The 20,293-nt window shown below is 38.2% G+C and overlaps 2 protein-coding genes across 5 annotated transcripts in view; both read left to right on the forward strand.

The window, feature by feature from the left end:
• The first annotated feature begins 1,739 nt into the window (after positions 1 to 1,739).
• On the forward strand, positions 1,740 to 17,182 carry zdhhc11 (zDHHC palmitoyltransferase 11). Of its 3 annotated transcripts, none has more exons than XM_079836807.1 (12): positions 1,740 to 1,791; positions 1,898 to 2,051; positions 3,996 to 4,217; positions 7,294 to 7,472; positions 8,458 to 8,559; positions 8,674 to 8,798; positions 10,081 to 10,236; positions 10,311 to 10,429; positions 13,918 to 13,976; positions 14,057 to 14,120; positions 15,916 to 15,982; positions 16,062 to 17,182. In XM_079836807.1, the coding sequence occupies exons 2-12, from the start codon at positions 2,043 to 2,045 to the stop codon at positions 16,286 to 16,288; spliced, it is 1,329 nt and encodes a 442-aa protein (XP_079692933.1). In that variant the 5' UTR covers positions 1,740 to 1,791; positions 1,898 to 2,042; the 3' UTR covers positions 16,289 to 17,182. The 3 variants fall into 3 exon arrangements, with proteins under 3 accessions (XP_079692933.1, XP_079692935.1, XP_079692934.1); XM_079836809.1 differs by having other exon boundaries at positions 10,084 to 10,236; XM_079836808.1 differs by having other exon boundaries at positions 1,740 to 2,051.
• Positions 17,183 to 19,039: 1,857 nt separating this feature from the next.
• The window catches only part of tppp (tubulin polymerization promoting protein), a 28,081-nt gene continuing 26,827 nt past the window's right edge, over positions 19,040 to 20,293 (forward strand). For both annotated transcript variants that reach the window (XM_079837571.1, XM_079837569.1), the window contains exon 1: positions 19,040 to 19,162. The gene's annotated coding sequence lies outside the window, so the exon portion shown is untranslated. The remainder of the gene's footprint in view (positions 19,163 to 20,293) is intronic.

The following is a 20,293-nucleotide window of genomic DNA, read 5'->3' on the forward strand; positions in this document are numbered from 1 at the left end:
CACTTGCCTCCTATAGTGCATCCTGGTGCCATGTGTTCCCCAGGTAAGCGACGCAGGTGATGCTGAAGGGCCCACTTTTGGTTCTTTTGGCTGTGGACAGGGGTCAGCATGGGCACCCTGACTGATCTGCGGCTATGCCGCTCCATACACAACAAACTGAGATGCTCTGTGTATTCTGACACCTTTCTATCAGAACCAGCATTAACTTCTTGAGCAATTTGAGCTCCAGTAGCTCGTCTGTTTGATCAGACCACACGGGCCAGCCTTCGCTCCCCACGTGCATCAATGAGCCTTGGCCGCCCATGACCCTGTCTCCGGTTCACCACTGTTCCTTCCTTGGAGCACTTTTGATAGAGACTGACCCCTGCAGACCGGGAACACCCCACAAGAGCTGCAGTTTTGGAGATGCTCTGACCCAGTCGTCTAGCCATCACAATTTGGCCCTTGAAAAACTCACTCAAGTTCTTGCACTTTCCCATTTTTCCTGCTTCTAATACATCAACTTTGAGGACAAAATGTTCACTTGCTGCCTAATATATCCCACCCACTAACAGATGCAGTGATTAAGAGATAATCAGTGTTATTCACTTCACCTGTCAGTTTATCAGTGTACCTGATCAGTGTGTGTGTGTGTGTGTGTGTATATAAATAATGGTAATTCAGAGTGCTTTACATAAAAAAATGATTTGCATAAAACAAATCAAATTGACTTAAAAACAAATATCAAGAAAAAAAGGAGTATACACAAGTCAATACATTGCAATTAGTAGTACATGGAATGGTGCTCATTCATTAAATGTATTATTAATAATATATATTTACATTCAGAAAAAATAATAGGCCTACTTAAAAATTGTGAGTTTAGTATGTCCTGCAAAGTATTAAGATATGCGGTGGGAACATGAAAATGTTCTCCATAATTGGCTGCAGTGTAAAAATGTGCTGAGCTCTCTCATGTCTTCAAGCCGCTTTCATCGAGAGTTCTCATTTGCATTTGGCTTTGCATTTTCTAGTGGTAACTAGGTTACAGTTAAAATCTTTCACCCCTGACAACTTCCATGTTCTGTCGTTTTATAGCTTCACATTGTTTGAACTTTTCCCTATCGAATTACAGTCACACAATAGTTTACACTTTCTAGACGTTTTAATTCCACTATCATTTGATTAAGTTTAAATGTATTACATTTATTTGCGTTCTTTTGTTGTTTTGTAAAAAAGAAAAGAAAAGCGTAATGGTCAAATGTAGTCTGAAAAAAGCGTGTTTCCACAGCAAAAGCGCCGAGTCCAAATTTATGTCACTTAATATTCATGAGCTGTCGAAACGTCATTTGGCTTTGCATTTTCTAGCGGTAACTATGTTGCAGTTAAAACCGTCCACCCCTGACAACTTCCATGTTCTATAGTTTGTTTCACATTGTTTGAACTTTTCCATATCGAATTACAGTCACACAATGGTTTGCACATTTTAGACGTTTTAATTCCACTTTAATTTGATTGAATTTCCTTTCAAATGTTTTTACATTTCTTTGCGTTCTGTTGTTGTTGTTGTTTATATGAGTATGTAGTTTAATAAAAAGCGCATTCACATTTAAGTTTCCACAGCATAAGCACCAATTTGTGTCGCTTAATATTCATGAGCTGTTGAACCGTCAGCGTGAAATACTAATAGTCATGAGCTGCCGCTCGCCATTGGTTGGCTACTGAGCGTGACCTAATTAATATTCAACAGCTAAGCTTTCGCCCTGGTGTGTGGTTGTGTCGAAGTCAGATGAGCGGAGCACCGCCTCAACCGTGGGAAGATATTTTATCCTTTTTCTTGACGAATAATAACATTATAAAGATGTAATATTATATATGTGATGCTTTGGTGTTAAATATATGAATTAAACGCTTTCAGACTGGATAGAGAGTGATTTTAGAAGGACTCCTCTGCTGTACAGTGGACTGGGAAGGAGATCATTAAGAAACCAATGGATCAGCAAACTGTATCCAAGAGATCCAAATGATCAACAGCAGCAGAGAAAACTGCTGGAAGCTGTTCAATGACGAATGTAAGTAACCGTTGGTCCATATGGAAAATGTAGCCAATCGCTTTTCAAGCTGTTAAAATAATTTAATATTAATTATTCGCAACTGAAGTGTTGTTATTAAAAAAGTTAAACAAGAAACATCATATTCGTTCTGTTTGAAAAAATAATATTTAACATTGTTATTCTTAATACAAGAGTTCATAGATGAAGTGGTTTTGTGGAAGTTACTCATTACACTGTTTTCAAAAATGGGTGGGCACTTTAAACACACACTATACTTATTGTAGTAATGACACTAACTGGGTAATAACTAGTACTAGTACCTTAACCCATGTAGTTACCTTACACTACTCAGTACATTTGTGGGTAAGTACATTAAAGTGCACGTACTGTAAAATTAAGTGCAAATCCAAAAATGCATTGCATTTACGAGGACATTTGCTAGGCAACACAATCTTTCTGTTCATGTTCAACTGGAAAAGAACAACAGCAGGGCTCCTTGTTATTGCTAACTTGTGCATTTGAAGGTGAAAGTTAGCAATAACACACTGATGTGTATTAGTGTAGGGCATTTGGATTCTGGTTTGTCTGAATTATTAAAATAAAATAAAATGTTAAAGATTGAAGTGAGAACGTGAAATGTTAAAGATTGAAGATTTGGGGCTTTTGTAGATTTAAAAACCTGGGTATTTGGGGGAAATGTGGTTGTTAGAGAGTAGCAAAAATTGTTAGAAATATAGTATTTATTCATATTTGGAATTAGCTTTTAAAACAATTCGTTTTTTAATATTTTATATAGATTTATTTAATTTGTTTTAGCAATTTTAGTACTTTGTCTTAAAAAAACATGGTTAAACTTTATTTTAAGGTCTCCTTGTTACAGTGTAATTATACATTTAAGTACTGAGTAATATTAATGAACTACATGTGCTTACTATAGGGTTAGGATTAGGTTTGGTTCAGGGTTAGTTGCATGTAAGTATGCAGAATTTATAGTTATTACTATAGTATAGTAACTGCATGTAACATTTGTTACAAAGACACTGTAAAATAAAATGTTACCAAAAGCATTTATTTCGGTTCGTTGCCAAACTAATATTTATATTTTTTAATGTATTTATATATTTATTCTTTCAGCTACAGAAAACGATTGTAATAGTTTTTGTTTTTGTTAAAAACTAACAATAGTGGTTGCAAGACTTTTGCTGAGGTGTTCTGGTTGTCTGAGTGATGCTAATTGGTTGATAAGGTGTTCTAAGTGATAGATAGATAGATAGATAGATAGATAGATAGATAGATAGATAGATAGATAGATAGATAGAAGATAGATAGATAGATAGATAGATAGATAGATAGAAGATAGATAGATAGATAGATAGATAGATAGATAGATAGATAGATAGATAGATAGATAGATAGATAGATAGATAGATAGATAGATAGATAGTTAGATGAGAACCACTGACAGAATCATAGAACACTAGATAGATAGATAGATAGATAGATAGATAGATAGATAGATAGATAGATAGATAGATAGATAGATGATAGATAGATAGATAGATAGATAGATAGATAGATAGATAGATAGATAGATAGATAGATAGATAGATAGATAGATAGATAGATAGATAGATAGATAGATAGATAGATAGATAGATAGATAGATAGATAGATGGATGGATAGATAGATAGAACGATAGATAGATAGAACGATAGATAGATAGAAAGCTCTATGAGTTGCAGTCTCAGGTTGGGGATTTTAGAAAAAGAAACTGTAAGCCAAGGTCAATACTGTACAGTAACAGCTTTGTCAAGCTAACATAATGATGTCAGGCAGAGTCTTTTTAAAATGTTTCATTGTTCATGCTGGTTGAAGAGACTGTTCTCGAAGCACAATGCTTTATTAGCCTTTCATTCATGTATTACAGAACAGTTCATATGTAGCGTTTCTGTCTTTTGCAGCTGAACTGCTTTGGACGTCACCGTAGACGGACGGCACCCCAGAATGGAGGCAGCAGAAATGAACTGGTCGTACTGCCGATGCACTCCAGGGTCAACGGATGGTCGTCGCCTCTGCACAGTTTCCAGCTGATAGCCTGGCTGATGTACAGCTTCATGGCCATCGTGGGTTTTGGGATTTACATTCCTCTTCTACCAGCACCATGGAGCTTTGCAGCGTACGGCGTATCCTTTACAAATGATTTGACAAAACAACAAAAAAAGCGACAAAGTTTCATGGTAGTGATTTCATATACACTGTAAAAAAGATCAATAAGTTATGGCAACAAAAGTCTTTACATTACTTAATTTTTTCAAGTTATACAAGATTCAACTATTCAAGGCTTATACAGCCAGCTTGATTATACTTAAATAAAGGCAACTGATCTTAAAGGGTTAGTTCACCCAAAAATGAAAATTAGCCCATGATGTACTCACCCTTAAGCCATTCTAGGTGTATATGACATTCTTCTTTCAGACGGAGTTATATTAAAAATGTCCTGGCTCTTCCAAGCTTTATAATGGCAGTGAATGTTGTGTCGTTTTTGAAGTCCATCAAAGTGCATCTATCCATCATATAACTGCTCCACACGTCTCCGGGGGGGTTATAAAGTCCTTCTGAAGCGAAGCGATGCATTTTCAAAAAAAGTGTAGCGCCTCTCGCAGTTCAAAATGATTACGTTACGTCTGACGACATTGCACACCAGTTACGCTCGTCAGACGTAGCATTTAAAACTGCGAGAGGCGCTACACTTTTTCCGTAAGTTGAATACGGAAGGCGATTCGCGTCATTTAGAAGCTAGATCATTTACTGCAGAAGGTTCAACCCGGCGCTCAGGTAGAGTTAAATAGTCCGTAATAGGTGCTCTTGGGGTAGGCAAAAATTCAATGACACAAAAAAAAGGCAGGTTTTTACGAGTGCTTGGGACCTGCCTTTTTTTTGTGTCAGCTAGATAATTTACTTTATAAAGTTTTAAATATGGATATTTTTCCTACACAAACGCATTGATTCACTTCAGAAGACCTTTATTAACCTCTCCGGAGCCGTGTGGAGCAGTTATATGATGGCTAGATGCACTTTGATGGACTTCAAAAATGACCCAACAATTCACTGCCATTATAAAGCTTGGAAGAGCCAGGATATTTTTAATATAACTCTGATTTTCTGAAAGAAGAATGCCATATACACCTAGGATGACATGATGGTGAGTAAATCATGGGATCATTTTCATTTTTGGGTGAACTAACTCTTTAAGTTTTTCAGTTGAATTAGGCAGATTTTTTTTGTGTACTACAAATGTTAACATTCCGTTCTGCCATAAAAATCCAATTATACAAAGCAAATTTTTGCACCACATTGCATTCCCAAAATAATGAGTGTTGGTCCTGGCAAACAGAACAAAACATAAATCGTAATTAAAGCTTGCAGTCTGAATTGAATGTACAAAAACAACAGTAACACTTGCTAAAGGCACAATATGTAGTTTTTCGCCACTAGACGTCGCTTATTCAAAACAAAGGCGTATTTTGATGACACCTGGATTTCATGGAATCATGGGAGTTGTTGGCTTCACCTTTACAGCCGATGGAAAAGAATCAGAAGGGACTCTGGCAGAAATCATATTCATGGATGAGCTAATATATTAAAGATTTATTAACGTTACTGTAGTATGAAGCAGGGTGGGGCGCTGGAGCGATTGCTAATGAGAGACGAGCAACACACGGCTCGACAGCAGCTGCCGCAGATGAGCACTTCTGCTTTTTCTGCTCAGGCTTATGGGGGGTAACGCAGCCCTGTTTTATCATATTACATACATTTGAGTGTGTTGAAAGTTATGTAATAATGCTACTCTGTGCGTTCACTTGACGGCGACTATGAGACACTTGTTCACACTGCAGTAGTTAGATCAATATTAGTCATGGTAAAACATGGTACTCGCGGTAAATCAAGAAAACCAGATTTACACAATAAGACTAACTGTGTTGAACTGTAAGTATAAATCAACAAAATATATAACATTGTTCTAGTGGTTTTTGGATATTTTAATCCAAAAATCTTACATATTGTGCCTTTAACATTAGTGAACTACGTTATTTAACATGAAAAAATAGTCATGAAAATGAAATATACTTCTAAAGCATTTATTAATCTGACATGAACTAACAATGAGCAGCTGTATTTTTATTAACTAACAAAGATGAATAAATACTGTAACAAATGTATTGCTCATTGTTAGTTTATGCATGAACTAACCTTAACTAATGGGACCTTATTGTCATGCATTACCAAAACAACATGTTTCTGTCACATGGCAATCAAACCCCAACAACATACAACATGACCAGTTTGTCCGGTTCATGGACAATTGGTTCTTGAGGCCCGTTCACAACAATGATAATTATAAAGTTAACGATTAGCGTCCAAACCGGTGGACAATATCACTCTTTTTATTCTAAGCGTGTGCTTGTCGAGTATGAGGTCTCTGCGGAACAAAAGTGGGCGTTTCTAAATTTGTGGGTGTTTTCAAACTGATGGGTGTTTATAAATCACGCAATGAAAATAATCCCCTTCACCCGACCCCACCCCTAAACCCTACCCACACTGTGACGTGGGCAAATCAGGTGACACAGTGGAAAACGGCCCTCTGTTTATGGCCACGCCCACTGATCTAGTAACTCCTATTACTAACCTGCAGAGACCTATACTTGTGCTTGTCTGTCGCTTTAAATGCTCGATATATAGTAATGATTCTGATTGTCTGTCTATGTTTTTATCATTCATAAAATTGTTCTGAAACTCATTCCATCTATATCATTTCTCTGTGCCATTACCGTTATATCTGTGGTGTGAACTCTGTTATTCTTTAATATTGAGAACGATTTTTAGAACTATCTCTTTATCGATATCTTTATAGTTATTGTCCTCGGTGTGAACGGGCCTTTATGAGCCATTTCTAAATGCATCCTTCAAAAAGAATCCATCTAACGAACCAACAGAAAAGCAGGATAGTGTAGGAAGCGCTGTGGCACACAAGCAGCATCTCTGAGGGCAGATGTTCTGTTGCGCTGCATGAGCTCAATTACAGGCTGATGTCAGCAGCGTGTGTTTATGCAGCTAATTGGAGGATGCAGTCAGACAGGCTCTCACCTCTCACACAATCAAGCCATCCGTCTGTCTCACCACTGCGGACAGCGAGTTGACTGAATCTGTGTGTGTTCTGTATGTCTGTATTGTTGTTAAATCTTAACACTTCCTGTCTAGTTGATTGGCACTGCGTTTGTTCTGCATTTGGTCACTCATGTGGCGGCCGTGACAATTGACCCTGCGGATCTGAACGTTCGTAGGAGGAAGGATTATTCCAGCCCCATGCCAGTGTTTGACAACAGCAAACATCAACATGTGATCGACAATCTGCACTGCACCCTCTGTGAGGTGGATGTGTATGTACATTTACACAAACAAGACGTTTAAAAGGAATATTTGCTAATAACAATATTTAGAACTCACTCTCTTTTAATTCATAAGTGGGAATTTACAGACAGGAATATGATTTTTTATATATTATATTAATTATATTAATTCATGAATGTGTATTTAAAGACAGGAAGAGTAATTTGTATGTATTGGTTAGTGAGATGCCATTTTCTATATATAATATAATTAATATATTATAATATAATTAGTGTTGTCAAATCGATGAATCGCAATTAATCGCATCCAAAATAAAAGTTTGTGTTTACATAATATGTATGTGTGTACTGTGTATAATTATTATGTATATATAAACACTAATTCATGTATATATTTAAGAAATATTTCCATTATAATTTATATTATATATAAATATTTTATATATAAATATAACACATTTTACTTACATATATACATGCGTGTGTGTATTTATATATACATAATTATACGCAGTACACACATTATGTAAACATTGTAGTATTTATTAATATATTGATTTTTAATATTGTATTACATTTTTTAATTTTCATTTTAGTTACGTTTTAGTAATTCTGTTATGTGTATTCCTTTAATTGTTATTACTTTAGTTTTTTATGTATTTTATATTTTAGCTTTAATTAATTTTATTTAACTTTTTGTAATTTTAGTACTTCAACTTGCAAAGGCATTTCTCATTTATTATTAATTATTATTAATAATTAGTTTTTTATGTTTAAGTTTTTCATCTAACTTTTATATTTTATTTTATTTCAGCTTTATTTCAATTAACAAAAAATATTTTTTAGTTAACAATAACAATGTTCCATTAAAAAAAATCTTAAAATGTAGTTAATCACCCTGTTTTCACCTCAGTTCGCCTTTAGTATTTTAATTTGAAATTCTCAGTTCATGTCTTTTGTCTGGATAAACATGCTAAACGTTTGCTTTAAGGAATAATCACGTCTCATTCCGCAGGGGGGCTAAAGCCAAACACTGCAGTACCTGCAACAAATGCATCGCAGACTTTGACCATCACTGCAAATGGCTGAACAATTGTGTTGGAGGAAGGAACTACTGGTGAGCAGAAGTGTCATTTGATAGCACAAATGGAGAACCAGAATTTGCATTTTGATATGCTTCAAAGATTTCATAATATCTGAACGATCATAGGAATCATTGTTTTTTTCCCAGGTTCTTTTTCATATCCATCTCCTCTGCTGTTACTGGAATGATCCTCCTCATTCTTGTCGTCTTGTTTGTCTTCATTGAGCACTATGTGAACCCTGCTGTCCTGCGCACTGCGCCGCAGTTTCAGAGTAAGACGGTTTGTGTCTCTGGACTCATTTCCTGTTATCCGTCTCCATGGGTGGTCATGTGATTTTCCCTTCACAGAGCACAATTATAGCTCATCAGCGTTAGTTAAAAAAATTGTTAATGGTTGCTTCTAGTGAAAGATCAGTATGCTTGACAGGTTGACTAGTCAACCAATTACACTATATTGCCAAAAGTATTGGGACACCCCTCCAAATAATTGAATTCAGGTTTTCCAATCACTTTCATGGCCACAGGTGTATAAAATCGACACTTCTACACACATTTCTGAAAGAATGTGTCGCTCTCAGGAGCTCAGTGAACTCAAGCGTGGTACCGTGATAGGTTGCCACCAGTGCAATAAGTCCATTTGTGAAATTTCCTCACTACTAAATATTCCACGCTCAACTGTTAGTGCTATTATAACAAAGTGGAAGCAATTGGGAACAACAGCAACTCAGCCACGAAGTGGTAGGCCACGTAAAATCACAGAGCGAGGTCAGCGCATGCTGAGGGTCACAGTGCTCAGAATGGTCAAAAATTCCCATAAACACACTCCTAAACCTTGTGGAAAGACTTCCCAGAAGACTTGAGGTGGACGCACTCCATATTAAACCCTACGGATTAAAAATGGGATGTCATTAAAGTTCATGTGCACGTAAAGGCAGGCGTCCCAAAACTTGTGTCAATATAGTGGATTTGATGATATTATGTCAATGAACAAATTTTATTTTTAAACGTTAATATTTTTAACAGCAGTGCTTTGAATGGAATGAATCAGTAGACATACACTACTGTTCAAAACTTTTTTTTAAATAATTTAATAATTTAATTCAATTAAATTGATCAAAAGGGACAGCAAAGACAATTATGTTACAAAAAATATATATTTCAAATAAATGCTGCTTGAACTTTTTATTCATCAAAAAATCCTGAAAAAAATCACAAAAATATGAAGCAGATATTGATAATCTGATAATAATTAGAAATGTTTCTTGAGCAGTAAATCATCATATGAGAATGATTTCTGAAGGATCATGTGACACTGAAGACTGGAGTAATTCAGCTTAGATCACAGGATTTATTTAAATTTATTGACATTTGAAAACATATTCACATAGAAAACCGTTCTGTTAATTTATAATAAAATTTCACAATATTACTGTTATTTGTAATCAAACAAATACAGCATTGTTGAGCATAAGACATTAATGAATCTTACCGACCCCAAACTTTTGAATGGGGGTGTAATTTTCTATTGTTAATTTCTACTTTCTAATTTCCTAGCAGTGAAAGGAAATGGAACGTGGCTGGTTTTCCTTCCGGCAGCAGCTTTAGAGACCAGCTCGATTAGTCTGCTGGCATTGGCGTTCATTACCATCATGCTGGCTCTGGCTGCTCTCTTATTGCTCTGCCACTTACTGTGCTTCCATATTTACTTATGTAAGTGTTGATCCAAGCATTATTGGCTTTTAAAGGTAGATAGCAGCTTTTATTAATTCTGTATCTTGTCACAGTATCTCAGGGAATCAGCACATATGAGTACATCATTAGGAAGCGTCAGTCACCGTCATCCAACCCCAAAGAGAAAGAGGCGGCTCCTCCGGCGCTACCGTCTAACGGAGCCACCGCACAGGTACCAACACTCCAACAGATAAAAAAGAATAAATAAAAATACAACCCAACACTAAATAATTCCTTTGCTTTTGCTTGCTGTATTGAAGAGGTCCTATTATGCTTTTTTTCATGTTCAACTTTCTTTAGTGTGTAATGTTTCTGTTTGAGCATGAAAAACATCTGCAAAGTTACAAAATCCCTCCAGAGGGAGTTCTTCACTATATCAGTGTCACTGTTTCTGAACTCCCTCAAACTCCTCCATTGTAGTCTTGAGGTTTCTCCCGGGAACAAACACATCACAATATTCCTCATTTAAATAATTCCTGCCCAAAATATTTAGGGGGGCGGGGCCTGGTTGAGTTAGTTAGTAGTGTATTGTAACCATAGACCGTAAAAAAATATGGACGACGCCACTTCATTCGCTTCAGCTGAAGAAAAGTGAAGCCTCCGGAGGGCCGAATATGGTGCTGACATCTTGCGCAGATTTGGGTCTGTGCAATAGTGACCTCGGGACCGGAGTCTGCTCAGTAGAGAGCAGGAAGTAGAGCCGCGATATCAAAAGCCCGCCCACACTCTCGCAGATGCAGAACAAATCATTATGTCGGTGTGAAATACATTTATGTAGAAATTAAAGCTAAAGCTCCAATCTGCTCCCGAAAAAAGTCAGTTGGTGCCTCAGTGACAACTTCACTAAGGGAAGCCGTCAATCTCAGCTGTCAATCATGACGTCACCCCCCCCCCCCCCCCCCCCCGTTTTTATAGCATCAAATAACTCACTAAAACTAAACTTATTTAAATAAACGAAATCAGCGTGATAAAAACTGCCTAAAATGACAGAAACCAAATTTGGGAAAAAACTATATGAAGTGTTATTTGATTGTTTAGTTTGTCTCACGTCCATTAGAATCATAGACTGTAAAAAAAATATGGACGTAGTGTCCGTGACGTCACCCATAGGATTCTGAAGAGCAGTTTTGAAGCGTAAAGTTGGGTCGAGCTGGCCGTCGCCATCTTGGCAGCGCGTCACTTCCGGATAACTGAAAATGGGCAAAGAGGAGGGACGTGGGTGGAGCTGAGGTGACGTGATGACTAACAGACAGCAGATAAATGGCTATCCACCTGTCACTCAAAGTGGCCACGCCCTTAATTATGCAGAACTTTAAAGGCTTTATATAATGTAAACGAATGAGTGATAAAAAATTTCACCCCCCTCTCAGTTGTCATGAAGGGCAAAATTAGCCGTATAGACCAAAACCACAATTTGTACCAGACTGTAAACATGTTTTTTTCTGCTGTAAAGTTGTGCATTTTAACATGGGGCTCAATGAGATTCTGCTCCTTCTGGAGGCTGTCCCTAGTGGCCAGTCGAAGAATTGCAGTTTAAGTCACTTCCATAATGGCTTCAAGAGAAACTGGGGGAGGTTGCCGCTTGATTAGAATACACTGAGGTATACTGAGCTATACTGGGACAAACCAATTGTTTTATACAGTCTATGGTTGAAACTCACGATTTTGGTAAAGGTGTCATGAACTGCCTTTTTTTTATACTGTTGTCTGAGGTCAACTTATGACATTTGTGTGGTTTTTACATTCAAAAATATCATAATGAATAAGTAATAGGCTATTTTCTGCCTTGGTTTTGAGGCTCTCTGAAAAACACTCGGATTTGATGGGCGTGGCGCACTGAAGACTTGGAAGTAAACGTCCACGGCTAGGATTGGATAAGATTTGCATATTTAATGAGCTTCAGCTACCATCAGTCCCAGGAACACATTCTTTTGAAGGCTTGATTGTGTTTGTGGGGTGCATTGTAACATGTGTTCATGCTTCATTAAAAAAAAAATTGCATTATTTTTCATATATTTGACCTTTACTCTACACTGCTCTGTCCCTCCTTGTAAAACGGTCTGATGCTTTCCGGGTTGTATGAAGCCAGTCCCTCAAAAATACGCGATGGGCTCAGATTGGTTAGCTGGCCCAGTGTGTTCTGATTCACTAACCGCAGTGCACGTTTATCAGAAACGCCACGCCCCTTACCTTTACCGGAGGCTGTGCTTTTGTAGTATTAACAATGGCGTCAATAAAACCATACCATTCTGAGCCCGAATCAGACCCAGAACATTTGAGTGAAGATAATCGAGCAAAACCTGTTCAGTCCTCAAGAGTAAAGACTGCGGATGCTTTACTAGTAAGTTAGCCAAATCACACACAGAACCATGTTTAGCATGCCTGTAGATAAACAATACATAAAAGCTCTAATCAAAGAATCATTTACACTAATGCCAAGTTCGCTGTTGAGATTTTAACGTTAGTGTTTGTAACATTAGGTGTTCGTCGGATAACGTTAAGTATGAATGAGCATTTAACAGACTGGTTTGCAGAACAGCGTTGTCATCTGTTTACTTCCTTGCTACAACCTATTACAGGAAAACACATCGATGAAATATAAATCAGACTTACAGGTTGTGGCCCGTAAACAGCTTCTGTTTGTAAATCCAGCTTTCAGGACAAGCCGTTGTGCATATCCTGCATTGAACTTGCGAAGTTTGTGTAAGTTTTCCTCCGTGAGATGTGCTGCGGGAGCCCCGCGCGCGCCTGTTCCCCGTCTCAAACACACATGTGTATATAACATGCTGTATGTTAAACGCTCTGCAACGCAGTCCCGTCCCACAAGGAAGGCTGAACAAAGCAAGTACCCCAGACCTGAAATCCGGATGAAAATAACAGTGTTTCGTCATCATTGCAGCAACACCACTCCAGCCTAACTATACCACAACAGCGCCGCGATACAAAATGGCCTCACCCCCCTTATTTAATATTCTCAGAGGAGGGGTTTATGTAAATATTGGGACTGGTGATGTCAGCAACCCTGGAGGAATGTCTGTAGTCCCTACCGGCCGTTTGCTGTAGTCCTTAGAAATTGAATTCTTTAAAAGCAAATATCTCCCTTTGCTTTAAACTTTGAACGTTGTAACTTTGCAGATGTTGTTTATGCTCAAGCAGCAACATTACACGCTAGCAAAAGTTAGAATAGTGAAATCGTGGTTTACCACCCCTTTAAATCACACACACACACACTCTCGCGGACCCACACACACACACACACACTCACACACACACTCACTCACTCCCGCGGACACACACACACTCACTTGTGCGGGGACACACACACTCACTCATTCGCGCGGACACACACACACACACACACACTCACTCCCGCGGACACACACACACTCACTCGCGGACACACACACACACTCACTTGTGCGGACACACACACACACTCACTTACTCACTTACTCACTGTACTCAAATACAGTTTTATGGATTGCCAAATGGTTTTCTCTCAGTTTAGGAGAGAGCATTTGATGATGTTTGACTGCATCATCTCATGGGATTAGAGGGGAAGTTTTCGACTTCGATTTAGATCGAAACAAGGTCCCACCCATAGACGCTATGCACATTTGCACAGACTTCAACAACCTCTATCTTTTTACTTCCTCCTAGAGTCTTGGGCTGCCGGAATCACCTGTGAACTGTGAAGCTCCGCTGTCCAGCAGGTCTTGGTAAGCTTCAAGTGCGCACTTAGACAAATAGTTAGTGGTTAGATCTTTTTCTTAGGCGTTCTGCTACTTTTTCTTCTCAGTACCTTCAAACTGGAAGATAGAGGACAAACATCTAGTCGACTGCCAGAACCCATCTGTGCTGAGGTAATCAGACAAGCTACACACTCCAAATCCTAGTGAACTGTCTATCTAGACAAGAGGCATCTTAGATGCAACGACTGTTGCGAAAATTGTGCAACATTGAATTAGCATTGAATCAGTGTTGTTATTGTTAAAGGGTTACTTAGCATTAAGATTTCCCCCCTCATGTCCCCCTGAGACGAGAGAATTATGCATTACGCAAATATTGTCATTTTGCATCTTCCGGAGGATTTTTTGGCCAGAGGCTAGAGACTACAGGAGCTACGTAGTTCTGCATGTTATCAACCCGCCCACAGGGGTGGGATCTCACTCACAGAATGCAAATGCGCTCGGCCACTCGGCTCGGGCATTCATAACGGAGCGGAGCGGTGCAGAGCAAAGCGAGTGTTTCAACTTTACAATTAATTCCTATGAAAGTTTAGCTTCCATAGGCATGATCTGATAACGCGCCAGACTGGACACGTGGTGTGAATGACTGCCACGCTTACCTCACCTCAGCTCTGCTCTGCTCTTCGCTCTCGTGATGAATGAAATCTGACTCCTGCTGCGTCTGTGCCGTGACTTTCGTTCGGCTCACTCACACTTTATTGAAAAGACACGTTCAGTTTTTAATTGTAGTGTCTGTTCTCTAACTGAACGAAATGATTGTATTACTATGAAAATCAAAACAACGGTGGGGCGGTGTCATGGTGGGCAAGAGATGTAACCAATGGCCGTGGCTTTGGGAGTGGCCTCATTGAGCAGCGAAGCAAGTGCATTCTGGGAGTTGTTGTCTTTCATCCACATGAGACAAAAATACATTTTCTGTCTTTTCTCAGTCTAGAAGGCACCAAATTCAATAATAATTTCACATTTCTACTACATAAATGACCCAGTTTAAATACACATTCATCTTCCCAGCACTGAAGTACCCCTTTAACTGAGACTAAAACACTATTTAAAATAATTTTCTGTAATTTAAATAAAGCTGAAATAAAATAAAATATCATTATTAGATTACATTTTTAATTAAAAAAACGTAGAAAATAAAAAATGTTGCTTGTGCAACTAACTAAAAGTTACTTAAAACAAACTGAAATAAATAAATAAATTAAAACTAAATAGAAATATTTTTAAAACGTATAAAAATTACAAAAGGACAACAAAATTACTAAACTAAAAATATTATATATAAATTATGATAATAAAAGCTAAATATAATCGCTAATAGTTTATTAAAGAGGCATTCGATGCAGTGTTTTAGTATTATTTATAAATCAATATATTGATTGTAATATTTGAAACATGCATTTTCTGCAAAGCTGCTTCGAAAGCACTATAGAAATAAACGTGAACTGAATTAAATAATACTAAAATGACACTGCATTGAATTTATCTTTTTCTGGAGCTCAGTAAAAAAAATCTGGTAACACTTTAGTTTAGGGTCCAATTCTTCTTATTAACTAGTTATTTAGCTTATTAGCATGCATATTACTTGGACATTGCCTGTTTATTAGTACTTATAAAGCAAAAGCACATATTAATGCATTATTCTGCATGACCATATTCTACATCCCTTAATCCAACCCAATACCTAAACTTAACAACTACTTTACTAACTATTATGAAGCATTAATAGGAGTTTATTGAAGCAAAAGTCATAGTTAATAGTTACTTAATAGTGAGAATTGGACTCTAAACTAAAGTGAGACCAAAAATCCTTTCAAACTGAGAAAATTGTTTGATATAATACACTCAATGCCAAAAATCAATTATTTTACCCCATATGTGTTATCATTAGAGCATAATGTCATTACAGATGGAGGAAGCCAGTGTAGAGAGACATCTGGACTTCAGCTCTGAATCACCAGCACACATTATTCCAGGTAGAAAGCTGCAGTGATTTAAGCTTTCGAGTGTTCAGTGTTGACTGAAGCTGCACCTGATTGTCCTTCTGTACCACAGGTGAGCCTGGGATGTCACTTCCTGTGGGCTGGAACCTCAGCGGAATAGAGAAGCCTCAAGCTCCAGCACGGAGCAACGTGAAGTCTGTGGAGGGACGGCCCATCGTACAAGACCCGCTGGGAAGCTCCATCATGGATGCAGCGGTGGTTCATCAGCAGCTGATGACCGACACGCAGACTGAGGCCTTGCATCCGCAGTATTTAGGCTTCAGAGAGCAGATGCCATAAGATCAAGCCCACTGATCGTCTCATGCATGTTGCACACAAAAACGGCATGATCTGGCTGAAATATTGACTTGATGCAACTTCAGTAAGTGTTGAAAAGTCGTGTTGATATTACGAGCGCTCAGGAGAAACAACTAGTCTCTGGATTTACCAATATTATATTTTAATGAATATTTGAAAAATATGAGGCATGTAGTAGCGAGATTTCCAGAAATGAGAAGCACAATTTTTTTACAGAATAAACTCTTCTTTTTTTTACTCAACAACAAATGACTGAAATCTTTAATAATGTACAATAAGTTCTATTTCTGTAATATGTTGTTTAGTTCACACTTTAGTTTAAGGTCCAGTTCTCACTATTAACTACAACTTTTGCCTCAATAAACTCCCAATTACTGCTTATTGATAGTAAGGTAGTTGTTAAATTTAGGTATTGGATTAAGGGATGTAGAATATGATCATGCAGAATAAGGCATTAATATGTGCTTTATAAGTACTAATAAACGGCCAATATGCATGCTAATAAGCAACTAGTTAATAGTGAGAATTGGACCCTAAACTAAAGTGTTGTACAGCTGGTTTTATTTTATGATTTATGTTTAATGTAATAACTCATCGAGGATTAAATCGCACAACTATTGGATGAATTAATACACCACTGTGATTGCTATTTTTATATTTTAAAATAAATGCCTGTAGATGTTTCTCAAGTGTTTGATGCAGCACTAGATGGGGCTGTTGAGTGATGATGTCATCAATACACTCTGACAGTCCTCATTTCTCTCAGTCCAGTACAAGATCACTGTTGTCTTATTTCTGTGAAGTCGGCCCTTCAAACTAATGCAAATATCATATTTAATATCTGCAACAAGTGAACATAAAACCATACCAACAGACATTAAGACCAAAGTTAATGAAAGTAGATTTGCAAACTGAAAGGATGAGTCTTTTTTTCCATAAATGTCTAATATATATATATATATACACACAGACACACACTGATCAGGCATAACATTATGACCACTGACAGGTGAAGTGAATAACATGGGTGGGATATATTAGGCAGCAAATGAACATTTTGTCTTCAAAGTTGATGTGTTAGAAGCAGTAAAAATGGACAAGCGTAAGGATTTGAGTGAGTTTGACAAAGGCCAAATTGTGATGTCTAAACGACTGGGTCAGAGCATCTCCAAAACTGCAGCTCTTGTGGGCTGTTCCCGGTCTGCAGGGGTCAGTCTCTATCAAAAGTGCTCCAAGGAAGGAACAGTGGTGAACCGGAGACAGGGTCATGGGTGGCCAAGGCTCATGTTACATGTAGACAGGAGGCAGACACAGGTGTTAACAGGAATGGTAGTTTATTGACCACAGTAGAGCATGGGAAGTGGAGCAGGTGAGTTAAGCGGTTGATGGTAGTTAGGAAGGTGATATGAGTGAGAGAGTTACTGTCTTTTGCATAGAAGGTAGAATGACGCTGGAGCCTGGAGATTGCTGGAGACTGGAGATCGCTGGAGGTCAGAGGGAGGGACAGGAACACACCCACACAGCAGACAGGAAACACGGAAGGAGGGATACACGCTGGAGACAGGTAGTATCGATAGGCGAGTCCTTGAGGTAAGCATAGGTAGCAGTATATGCGAACGAGACCGGACGTGGAGTGCTGTGTGCGTGTGCTTCTTATGGTGCTGGTGCTGAGTGCCATGATGAGGTGCAGGTGATAGTGATCAGTACTCTGGGGATGGAGTGCGCTGTGATTGGTGAAGAGTGGAACCTGACGTGTCTGTGACAGCTCATTGATGCACATGGGGAGCGAAGGCTGGCCCGTGTGGTCCGATCAAACAGACGAGCTACTGGAGTTTTATGGAATATTTATTATTAATAATTGAGTACCAATAATAATTAAGCAGCCAATCAGCATATCAGAATGATTTCTGAAGGATCACGTCACAATGAAGACTGGAGAAATGATGCTGAAAATACAGCTTTGATCACCGGAAAAAAACGTTAAAAAAATATACAAGGTGGTTGGTGCCTGAAATGTCAGACTTTCAAAAATAATATTTACTGGAGCAACAAGAGTGAGACAACTAGCCCCAGTGTCCCTGATTTTATTCAGAGGGATTATTATGTAATGCTGGTCTAGAACCCTTCACTAGTTGTGTAACATTTTGTGGATTTTATGCTTTATTCTCCATCACAGTGAAGAAAAGCATTGCTACAGGAAACATTACTGATAGACCTGCTGTTTATTTAGTCATCTTTCCTGCATTTCCAGCATTTTCCATCTGCATGCATTAACAGCCTTATCTTGATTACAGCAGTTCTCTATGGGGAAACATTGTCCAGTCTGAAGACATTCTTGTCTTGCATTTTCTCTCATTTTTGATTTATCTGTTCATGTTTAGTGTTGGATCTGAATGCAAGTACCGGTATGTGAACTTTTCATTTTACCGACTTTAAGAATAAATAATCGCTTTTAGATGTTTAAATTATGGTTAGATGGTAAAAGAGTGGACACCTCAACTGGGAATCATAAGCAGTTGGAGACGCGCCAACACATGTAAATATGTAATAAAACAAAGTTATTTTTGTTGATGCATTTAAATAAAGATAAGATCATAGTACAAGTCTGTTATTCATTAATTAAGTTTTTTTTTTCATGTGCACGAACGCGGGCATATTCAGATTGAGGTGACAGCGCGCGAGCCAATCATCGCGCGCCGCCTGCTCGTCCTCGAGCGCGCTCTCCAGCGCGGCGCACACATTCACGCGCGGTGGCAGCGAGCGTCGCGTCGCGTCTCTTAATCCCGCGGATGTCTCATGTAAACATGTTCTGCTAGACACTGACAGATAGAAGAAAGCGACGGGGACATCATTCAGGTAAGACTGTGTTTGGAGCATAGCAGCGCGTTCCCCTCAAACCATCCGATATAAACGCATTTGATTCGCAATTGATCACGAGCTTGTTTATGTTTTCATAATTTCACCACAAAAACAAACCGAGCAGATTTAGTGCTTCATTTTTGACCGTTGTCACGGAAGTCCGTTTGATTTGGTTTCATTTTTGTTTTGCTGCGTTATCGTCTGCTGGTTTTGTTTTGTGTTTGTCAGTGTTGTTGCATGTACGGATGCAGAGACGCAGTTCACATGCATGAGATGCACAATGTTCATGACAATAACAATGATCACGTGTTGCTCATGGAGAGTTTATGTAACGCTGAGTGTGTGTGTGTGATGCTGGAGATGTATAGAGCTCTTACATAAACGACAGGAGTGAATGAGTGCTGTCGATTAAACGTGTAGAATCAAACGAGATGAAGAACGTAATTTCAAATAAATTAAAATACAGAGGAAGTTTATATTTAGTATTTAGTCTTTCTGTCAGTATATCTATCTATCGTTCTATCTGTGGTTCTGACTGCCATTCCATCCATCCATCCATCCATCCATCCATCCATCCATCCATCCATCCATCCATCCATCCATCCATCCATCCATCCATCCATCCATCCATCTATCTATCGTTCTATCTATCTATCGTTCTATCTATCTATCGTTCTATGATTCTGTCTGTGGTTCTGTCTATCATTCCATCCATCCATCTATATATCCATCCATTTATCCATCCATCCATCTGTTGTTCTGTCAATGGTTTGACTATCATTCCATACATTTATCCATTCATCTATTCATCCCTCCATCCATCCATCCATCCATCCATCATTATCTATCGTTCTATCGTTCTATCATTCTATCATTCTGTCTGTGGTTCTGACTATCCTTCCATCCATCTATATATTGATTCATTTATCCATCTATCCATCCATTGTCCTGTCTATGGTTCTGACTATCATTCCATACAATTATCCGTCTATCTATCTATCTATCTATCTATCTATCTATCTATCTATCTATCTATCTATCTATCTATCTATCTATCTATCTATCTATCTATCTATCTATCTATCCATCCATCCATCCATCCATCCATCCATCCATCCATCCATCATT

The sequence above is a fragment of the Gobio gobio genome (genome assembly GCF_949357685.1).
Source record: "Gobio gobio genome assembly, chromosome: 15".
NCBI classification, from domain to species: Eukaryota; Metazoa; Chordata; class Actinopteri; order Cypriniformes; family Gobionidae; genus Gobio; species Gobio gobio.